The sequence below is a fragment of the Bufo bufo genome, chromosome 1, assembly GCF_905171765.1.
Source record: "Bufo bufo chromosome 1, aBufBuf1.1, whole genome shotgun sequence".
NCBI lineage: Eukaryota > Metazoa > Chordata > Amphibia > Anura > Bufonidae > Bufo > Bufo bufo.
The window spans coordinates 810,061,060-810,071,983 of record NC_053389.1 but is presented as its reverse complement, the minus strand read 5'-3'; the positions used below and the strand labels follow the sequence as shown (position 1 = coordinate 810,071,983).

Sequence of the window (10,924 nt, the reverse complement as noted above, 5' to 3'; positions counted from 1 at the left end):
ATTTGTTTGGTTTACTGTAAAAGTGACAATAAAGCTGGTCGTGGCCAGTTTGCACCGAAATCTGCAGTGTTGGAGTGGCTTCTTGAGGTGTGCCAGCCATCTAAGCGGAAAAGACAGCGATCCTGGAGAGCTAAGTGACCCCAAGGTGTCACACTATCTGTCTATCTGTTTAATTTCAAATCTTTGTCTAAATACATTTACAAACATAAGTGAATTCCTTGGACTTACCTGGATTTACTCTTTGATTACAATTGTCGACAAACGTAATGTAACTAAAGTAAAAACATGCAACCCGTTATACTGTTCTTGACTTTTATTGAATACACTAAGTAGACATGTACAGTGCAGAGAGAAAAAGTAAGTGCACTATTGGATTTAATAACCTGTAGATCCCTCTTTGGCATCATTCACCTCCACTAAATATTATCTGTAGCTGCACATAAGATTTGCTCAACATTGAGGGGGAATTTTGGGTCATTCCTCCCAGAAAATTTGTCATTTCATCATTATTTTTAGGATGCCCTCTTCAGGTCATACCACAGCATCTCTATAGGGTATAGGTCAGGAAGTCTCTCTGACTTGGCCATTCCAAAACACTAATCTTCTTTTCAGCCATTCCTTAGTTTATTTACTTGTATACTTTGGGTCATTGTCTTGTTGCATTACAGAAGATCTCTTCAGCTTGAGGTCATGGACAGCTGCCCTTGCAATGTCCTGTAAAAGATTTCATACTCCTTAGAATGCAGTAAAGCAGCCCCAAAACATGATGCCCCTTTCACCATGCTGCACAGTTGAGATGAGGATTTGGTGTTGGCATACCTTGTTATTTTTGCTCCAAACATAGTGTTTTACATTTTTACTAAATATTTCCACTTTATCTGTCCATAGAACATTTTCCTAGATCAACTATGAAACATCCGGGTGGCCTTGGTAAAACTCGAGACAGACTGTAATTTTTTTTATTTCTTGGGCTGGCAGCAGCTTTCTTTTGTCCTTCCATGAACACCATTCTGTTTTCATAACAGTGGACACATAAACAGAGGGGTTTGTAGTTTTAGTTCTTTTAGGATTGCCGCACAAAACGCGAGTGTGAAAGTAGCCTAAATTGGAATAATGTACAGCCGGATCTTTGACTTATGTAGACCTTTCTGCCTTTGTTCATCTGTACAACTCTTCTTCTGAGATCTTCTGAAAGGTGTATACATCAAGGCAGGTTCACACTAATAAAACATATGAATGTTTTCCTCTTATCTTGCAGGTTCAGCACTGTATCCTACACATGGCTCCAAGCAATGGTTTATGCTATTGAGGAGATCAACGCCAATGATCTTCTGCTCCCTAACGTCACTTTGGGCTTCCAGTTGTTCGATAACTGTGTACACATATCCCGTGCTCTCTTGGAGACATTTATTGCCCTGACAGGAGAAGACAAGGCCATTCCAAATTATCAGTGTCATAAGAAGGTGCCTCTTGCCATCATTGGTGACCCTTTATCACTTTTCTCTATGGCAATGGCTGCAATATTGGGTGTCTATGGATATCCTCAGGTGTGGTCCACATGTCAAATCAATAATGAAACCCATATATTGTCATCTATACATTGAATATAGGGTTATGTTTTTGACATTATTAGCAAAGGAAGCTGGGAGGGGAGAGAAGGGAAACTTCCAGATTTGATAGATTTGCCCATTATAAGTGTATTCAAGATGGACATAATATGCACAGATTATCCATGAAATTTGCTTCTGAGACTGTTCTTGGATAGACCTTTGTGACTTCTAGGGGTTGTTGCTAATTCTGTAGCAGGGCTCCGACTTACCATGTGCCATAATACTAGTGTCTTTCACTAGCGAAGGGCTGTTAGGCCTCCCTCAGACATCCTGGCTCAGGTTTATCAACTGCACCTCTTCACCCTTTCTAGCTAAACTCCTGGAGACACTCCTTCATATTTCCTTGTATTACCTTCTGATTATTCTTCCTCAATGTGATGACTCAACTTCACCACATCATGAGATAAGTAGTTAAGACTACTTTTTAATACAGCTCACCTGTGCTAAACAGAAGTTACTGAGCTAAACCTATTGGGTGGCTGTGTTTAAAAATAATATATGTCCAAGTTTAGGAGAACTTTTTGATATTACGGATTGCAACCACAGATTTTCACTTCACTTTTGTCAGTACTCAGTCACCCCAATTTAGAAAGTGACATAACTGAGATTTAGGGTGAAAAGGATGACTCTATCTGATAGTTTTGTTAATGTTTTTGCATATTTTGATTAATGCTGTCCTTATTTTTGTACTATCTTCATTTTAGGTCAGCTATGCCGCAACCATACACTCATTGAGTGATCGTTTCTTATATCCAACATTTTTTCGTACTATTCCTAGTGATGACAAACAGTCAAAAGCTTTGGCCAAATTGATCTCTTTCATGGGTTGGAAATGGGTTGGATTACTATCCCTCAATAAAGACTATGGAATTCTAGGGTCACAAATCCTTAAAGAGGAACTGCAGAAGTTGGGTGTGTGCATTGCTTACCATGAGACATTTGGGCAAGGGACTTCTTTAGCAAAACTTCAGGCCATATCAAATACTGTCGTTCAGTCCTCAGCAAAGGTGGTCATCCTCTTCTCCAAAGACCCTGAGATCAACCAGCTGATGGAATTGCTTTTAGAGCGTAAGGATGTGGAGAGAATCTGGCTCGCTAGTGAAGGCTGGTCAAATTCACCAATGTTGTCTATTTCAAGATACAGTCATCTATTAGCTGGTACTATTGGCTTTATATTACATGAAGTAGATATGCCAGGGTTTAAAGAATATTTACTGAGACTCCAACCATCTGCCTTGCTCCCTCAAGACATCTTCATAGAAAAATTTTGGGAGCTGGTTCAAGGTTGTCGTTGGCCAAGTGGTGGTTCTAGTGGAGATAATGGGACTCTGTGGTGTACTGGAGAGGAGAAACTGAAATCCTACAAGAATAGCCAGTATGGCACCTATAACGATGACTTCAGGAGGCAATATTTAGTATACAGCGCAGTATACTCAGTAGCTCATGCTGTCCATAATGTAATATTTCCCGATGCTCTGCATCAGGAGTCCACCACATGTGAAAAATGTGAAGACCGGACCAACATAAAGCCATGGCAGGTAACGTTTCAGATTTTATGCTTTTTTTTTTAAATCAACTTTTTATATGTTTATATGGATAGTGATATTGATGGTAAACCATCTAATTAGTCATGGTGATTAATGCAATGCTGCATTAATGCAAAGGCCCATTCCTTATAGTACTCAGTGGGATACTGACTGTTAATAAGCATTCTTTTGTATGTTTCTATATGTTTACTTCATGTTTTATATCAAATTTATTTTAATAATTAATAAAATGCAAAGTGGATGAAGAAAAGAGAAATCTAAATCCAATCCATATTTGGTGTGACCAACCTTTACACAGTTTTTGAAGGAACTTATAGAGATAAAATAAAAAAAGTGCTGGAGGCTTGCCCAAGAAAAAAGGGGGGAGGAGGCCCAGGTGATCTTGGGGATAGTGGGCAGTAGCAAAGGGGCGCCAAGGTGAAGAAAAAACGGATAAGGGCGGTGTAGTAAGTCTATGGAGGGTTACTACTTTGCTAGTTGGATTTGTGCTTCTGCTTCACAGTATCGATATATTGCATAAACATATATATCACTGTGTCTGTATAGTTAGTGGTTCTATTTCACAGTCTTAATATATGGTGAGCCTATATATCACTCTGTCTATTTATATCTTGTTATATTGATTCTATTTCACAGTATCGATATATGGCGACACATGTATCACTGTGCGGGTACTTAAAAAATAATTAAAAATAATAATAATAAGTGATGTTAAAAGAATTGTATGAGAAAAACGGAAGGAGACTTACTTCACCAGGGAGGGAGATATAGGATAAGCAAAATACACCTATACCTGCTCCACCCCTGCCAAGATCGCTCGTCAGGTAGTATAAACTTTCCTCCACGTCCCAAATGATGGTAGTCAGGGTTCCAGATGGAGAGTTCTTTATTGCATAAATGAATAAAAGCTCAACGCGTGTCGGGGTATCTTCCCCTTTCTCAAGAGCAGTGTGGGTTAAAACACATAACATAAAGTGCATGTTGCCAAGAATATACAGGGAGTGCAGAATTATTAGGCAAGTTGTATTTTTGAGGATTAATTTTATTATTGAACAACAACCATGTTCTCAATGAACCCAAAAAACTCATTAATATCAAAGCTGAATATTTTTGGAAATAGTTTTTAGTTTGTTTTTAGTTTTAGCTATTTTAGGGGGATATCTGTGTGTGCAGGTGACTATTACTGTGCATAATTATTAGGCAACTTAACAAAAAACAAATATATACCCATTTTAATTATTTATTTTTACCAGTGAAACCAATATAACATCTCAACATTCACAAATATACATTTCTGACATTCAAAAACTAAACAAAAACAAATCAGTGACCAATATAACCACCTTTCTTTGCAAGGACACTCAAAAGCCTGCCATCCATGGATTCTGTCAGTGTTTTGATCTGTTCACCATCAACATTGCGTGCAGCAGCAACCACAGCCTCCCAGACACTGTTAAGAGAGGTGTACTGTTTTCCCTCCTTGTAAATCTCACATTTGATGATGGACCACAGGTTCTCAATGGGGTTCAGATCAGGTGAACAAGGAGGCCATGTCATTAGATTTTCTTCTTTTATACCCTTTCTTGCCAGTCACGCTGTGGATTACTTGGACGCGTGTGATGGAGCATTGTCCTGCATGAAAATCATGTTTTTCTTGAAGGATTCAGACTTCTTCCTGTACCACTGCTTGAAGAAGGTGTCTTCCAGAAACTGGCAGTAGGACTGGGAGTTGAGCTTGACTCCATCCTCAACCCCGAAAAGGCCCCACAAGCTCATCTTTGATGATACCAGCCCAAACCAGTACTCCACCTCCACCTTGCTGGCGTCTGAGTCGGACTGGAGCTCTCTGCCCTTTACCAATCCAGCCACGGGCCCATCCATCTGGCCCATCAAGACTCACTCTCATTTCATCAGTCCATAAAACCTTAGAAAAATCAGTCTTGAGATATTTCTTGGCCCAGTCTTGACGTTTCAGCTTGTGTGTCTTGTTCAGTGGTGGTCGTCTTTCAGCCTTTCATACCTTGGCCATGTCTTTGAGTATTGCACACCTTGTGCTTTTGGGCACTCCAGTGATGTTGCAGCTCTGAAATATGGCCAAACTGGTGGCAAGTGGCATCTTGGCAGCTGCACGCTTGACTTTTCTCAGTTCATGGGCAGTTATTTTGCGCCTTGGTTTTTCCACACGCTTCTTGCGACCCTGTTGACTATTTTGAATGAAACGCTTGATTGTTCGATGATCACGCTTCAGAAGCTTTGCAATTTTAAGAGTGCTGCATCCCTCTGCAAGATATCTCACTATTTTTGACTTTTCTGAGCCTGTCAAGTCCTTCTTTTGACCCATTTTGCCAAAGGAAAGGAAGTTGCCTAATAATTATGCACACCTAATATAGGGTGTTGATGTCATTAGACCACACCCCTTCTTATTACAGAGATGCACATCACCTAATATGCTTAATTGGTAGTAGGCTTTCGAGCCTATACAGCTTGGAGTAAGACAACATGCATTAAGAGGATGATGTGGTCAAAATACTCATTTGCCTAATAATTCTGCACGCAGTGTATATAGGTGTCTTAATTAAACAATCAGAAACAATTTACCAAAAGTTTTGGCGGGGACCGGAAGTGGGCGGAGCGTCACCTCCGGTCCTCTCATCTCCCCCAGTCACCCAGAATACATGGTCCAATTATGTATAGTGCTTAGATATATACTTTGGTGTATATTAGAATATGTCAAGGGGAATTATAAGGCTCCCATCAGGGTTCTTATAGGCTGAATTGCTCTATCAGGCTCAGATCGCTCCCGATGCGTTCCACAGTGGAACGCATGCACCCGGTTGGAGGGCGGAGTCTCTGGCGGATATGCGCCATGCGTTCCACCAATGGAACGCATGTGCAGGAGGAGCCAAAGAGAAGGTGCCGGTCGAAGGCAGGGCCGTTTGGAAATGCTATGTAGGGCGCACCATGGGATGGGGCGCTAGGCAGGGCAGGGAGGAGCAGACGTCTGTGCGTTTTAGGCTGGAACGCAGAGGCATCAAATAAAGTCTGGAAGGGAAACCCGAACGTGAATGGAGAATGGAGAATCCATGGGAACCATAGACATTAAGGATAAGCTCACATTGAGTCCTTATGTTGAATAGAAAGCCAGATATGTATAAATAAGAGTCCAGATATGTATAAAAGGACAAATGACATGGCTACTATACAAAAGAATGTTATAAAATATTATAATGGAGTAAAAATAAATTAGATAAAAATAAAAAGATGTAATAAAAATATGGAATATTCCTGGTAGATTAAATCGTGGGTGGTGGTTATATGAATATAATTACAATATAATAAATAACAATTATATAAAAAAATTATATAAAAATAAAATATATATATATAGGGGGTGGACGGGTGTTCTATTAAGATGAAATTATTTTCTTGCTTATTTAGTGTTTCCAGTGTATGCCCCACCTGTATCAAATTAAATAGTTTTTTCCTGTAAGGGTCTGTCGGGTCAGTTTTCAGTGTTTGGAAGTAGTTTGTATTCGAGGGGATATTTAGGGCCTCTTTGTAATAGTATTCGGAAACCATAATTACCACCCCACCCCCTTTATCGGCATTCTTGATGACGATTTTATTATTCTTGGCTAACCTAGTGATAGCTTTCCTTTGTTCGCTAGACAGATTGTGAGTGTAGGCTGGTGATCGTTCCCTATTGGTGGGAGAAAACGTGGTCTTCAACTCATTGAGGACCAAATTGTAGAAGGTCTCAAGGTGTGGCCCTCTACTATTTAAGGGGTAGAAGGTGTATTTGGGTCTAAGTGATAAATGGATAGGGGCGTTGATTTCATCAACAAGAAGTTTAATATCCTCGTCCTCCAAATCCGAATTGTCCACTGTCTGCGTGTCGAATTCTGGGGGCATGTTAATGGGGGTTTTTGAATAATAGCGGTTTTTGACAGTGTAGTGTCGCTGGAGGATAGCGATTGTTAGAGATAAGCGAATCTAAGTTGACAAAATGGAATTCGATCTGAATTTATAGGGCTTCTGTCACCCCAAAAACCCCTTTTTTTTTGGGCTTGTTAAAATCCTTATTTAACTACTATTCCCTATATAGGGATCTTACCTTTGTCTGTGGCTTCTTTTCCTTAAAAAACAATCTTTTAAAATATGCAAATCCCTTCACTACCAGCAAGTAGGGCATCTACTTGCTGGTAGCCGCCGCAAAAAACCGCCCCCTCCTCCTGTTGATTGACAGGGCCAGCGAGCGCTCTCCTCCTCCGGCTGGCCCTGTCATCATTTCAAATCCCACGCCTGTCTTCATTCGGCGCAGGCGCTCTGAGAGAAGGAGGCTCGCCTGCTCGGCACTCCCTCAGTGCGCCTGCGCCGATGACGTTACCGAAAGAGAAGACGTCATCGGCGCAGGCGCACTGAGGGAGTGCTGAGCAGGCGAGCCTCCTTCTCTCAGAGCGCCTGCGCCGAATGAAGACAGGCGTGGGATTTGAAATGATGACAGGGCCAGCCGGAGGAGGAGAGCGCTCGCTGGCCCTGTCAATCAACAGGAGGAGGGGGCGGTTTTTTGCGGCGGCTACCAGCAAGTAGATGCCCTACTTGCTGGTAGTGAAGTGATTTGCATATTTTAAAAGATCGTTTTTTAAGGAAAAGAAGCCACAGACAAAGGTAAGATCCCTATATAGGGAATAGTAGTTAAATAAGGATTTTAACAAGCCCCAAAAAAAAAGAAGGTTTTGGGGGTGACAGAAGCCCTTTAAGGAAAAATTTGATTTGTGCTGAAGTTGAATTTCGTATAGAAAAGAAAATTGATTCCACCTCACCAATAATCGCACGTGCAGCGGAAAAGCCAGGCCGACTTCGTAGTACAAAGCTTCAACAGATGAAAGATTTCCAGCACGTAGTTAAATGTGATCTTGCACAGCCTTTATTTCATATCCATAAGGTACATACACTGCGTGCAGAATTATTAGGCAAATGAGTATTTTGACCACATCATCCACTTTATGCATGTTGTCTTACTCCAAGCTGTATAGGCTCGAAAGCCTACTACCAATTAAGCATATTAGGTGATGTGCATCTCTGTAATGAGAAGGGGTGTGGTCTAATGACATCAACACCCTATATCAGGTGTGCATAATTATTAGGCAACTTCCTTTCCTTTGGCAAAATGGGTCAAAAGAAGGACTTAACAGGCTCAGAAAAGTCAAAAATAGTGAGATATCTTGCAGAGGGATGCAGAACTCTTAAAATTGCAAAGCTTCTGAAGCGTGATCATCGAACAATCAAGCGTTTCATTCAAAATAGTCAACAGGGTCGCAAGAAGCGTGTGGAAAAACCAAGGCGCAAAATAACTGCCCATGAACTGAGAAAAGTCAAGCGTGCAGCTGCCAAGATGCCACTTGCCACCAGTTTGGCCATATTTCAGAGCTGCAACATCACTGGAGTGTCCAAAAGCACAAGGTGTGCAATACTCAGAGACATGGCCAAGGTAAGAAAGGCTGAAAGACGACCACCACTGAACAAGACACACAAGCTGAAACGTCAAGACTGGGCCAAGAAATATCTCAAGACTGATTTTTCTAAGGTTTTATGGACTGATGAAATGAGAGTGAGTCTTGATGGGCCAGATGGATGGGCCCGTGGCTGGACTGGTAAAGGGCAGAGAGCTCCAGTCCGACTCAGACGCCAAGAAGGTGGAGGTGGAGTACTGGTTTGGGCTGGTATCATCAAAGATGAGCTTGTGGGGCCTTTTCGGGTTGAGGATGGAGTCAAGCTCAACTCCCAGTCCTACTGCCAGTTTCTGGAAGACACCTTCTTCAAGCAGTGGTACAGGAAGAAGTCTGCATCCTTCAAGATAAACATGATTTTCATGCAGGACAATGCTCCATCACACGCGTCCAAGTACTCCACAGCGTGGCTGGCAAGAAAGGTTATAAAAGAAGAAAATCTAATGACATGGCCTCCTTGTTCACCTGATCTGAACCCCATTGAGAACCTGTGGTCCATCATCAAATGTGAGATTTACAAGGAGGGAAAACAGTACACCTCTCTGAACAGTGTCTGGGAGGCTGTGGTTGCTGCTGCACGCAATGTTGATGGTGAACAGATCAAAACACTGACAGAATCCATGGATGGCAGGCTTTTGAGTGTCCTTGCAAAGAAAAGTGGCTATATTGGTCACTGATTTGTTTTTGTTTTGTTTTTGAATGTCAGAAATGTATATTTGTGAATGTTGAGATGTTATATTGGTTTCACTGGTAAAAATAAATAATTGAAATGGGTATATATTTGTTTTTTGTTAAGTTGCCTAATAATTATGCACAGTAATAGTCACTTGCACACACAGATATCCCCCTAAAATAGCTAAAACTAAAAACAAACTAAAAACTACTTCCAAAAATATTCAGCTTTGATATTAATGAGTTTTTTGGGTTCATTGAGAACATGGTTGTTGTTCAATAATAAAATTAATCCTCAAAAATACAACTTGCCTAATAATTCTGCACTCCCTGTACAGTGTGGTGGACACACACTCCCGACATCTCCCATCAGAACGACATGTTTCGAGCCGGCAGACTAAGAGCCTGCCGGCTCGAAACATGTCGGTCTGACGGGAGTTGTCGGGAGTCTGTATGTACCTTTTGGATATGAAATAAAGACTATACAAGATCACATTTAACTACGTGCTGAAAATCTTTCATCTGTTAAAGTTGAATTTCCTTGCGCTTCGTGGTAACAGATCATATTTTTTTCTAAAATGGCTGCTGAAGTAAGAATTCCGGAAATGAGAGAGCACCCATAATGCCATGCAGACAGCCAATCAGCAGATAGCCAGCCCCTGTGATGTCACAGCCTTATAAAAAGTCTCCTTCTGCCCGGTTTCCGCCATTGTCCAGTGAACTTAGTGCAGGAAGAGTCGTGACAGGCACTAGGGACAGTGTTTAGGAGGACTTCAGTCATCAAAAATTTAGCAGTTCAGGGAAAGATTATTCATACAGTAGTACAGGGAAAGGATAGGGAGGCATTATCCACACTGTAGGGAGAGAGCAGGGACCAATAGGACAGTGTAAATCCTGGGTAATAGGGGTTATTCTATTACACCTTGCTGCACTAATTGGGGTTACAAAGTCATCTATTACTAGTGATCATAGGTTGTTTGCATTTAAAGATGAGCAAATTTCTTAAAAGTTTGATTCGGCTAATTCACCGAATTTCACAAAAAATCGCTTCATGACGAATTACTTTGTCATCAAGAGCATTTTTTTGTAAGTAGTGGGTGCAATGACAGGGAGCTGCGATAGCGCTGCCCCCGTTATTGTACCCCTCAGATGCCGCATTCATAAACTAACCTCCTCCATTTGCCGAAATCCTGTGTGGCACGAGACTGCATCATCATGCCGGCTGTAGTGGTGACGTATCACGCCGCACGGGATTCGGCTTAGATCTTCAAGCAAGATAGATGCTGGCAGCCCGTCGCGAGCAAATGGAGGAGGTTAGTTAGAATTTTTTTGTTTTTTATACTATTTCAGGTTAAATCGATTCGCTGACACAAAGCACGAGGAAATTCGGCTTCTAGGCAAATCTAATTTATCCTGAAATTCGGATCGAATTCCACTTTGTGGGATTCGATTCGCTCATCTCTTTTTCCATTCTTTGATAATCAATAATTCCAGTAATCCTTGATTCTATTATTGGGGCAAAACTGCGATCTGATACTACAGATTTTAGGGTCTTCGCGTTTTTTTTATATATAATTAAATCTGT

General features: G+C 41.2%; 1 protein-coding gene across 1 annotated transcript in view; it reads left to right on the top strand.

Moving 5' to 3' along the window:
• Positions 1–1,277: 1,277 nt before the first annotated feature.
• The window catches only part of LOC120988896 (extracellular calcium-sensing receptor-like), a 41,903-nt gene continuing 32,256 nt past the window's right edge, over positions 1,278–10,924 (top strand). Inside the window, exons 1-2 of the mRNA XM_040416675.1 lie at positions 1,278–1,547; positions 2,315–3,148. Coding sequence (XP_040272609.1) covers positions 1,293–1,547; positions 2,315–3,148 — 1,089 coding nt within the window. The 5' untranslated portion in view covers positions 1,278–1,292. The remainder of the gene's footprint in view (positions 1,548–2,314; positions 3,149–10,924) is intronic.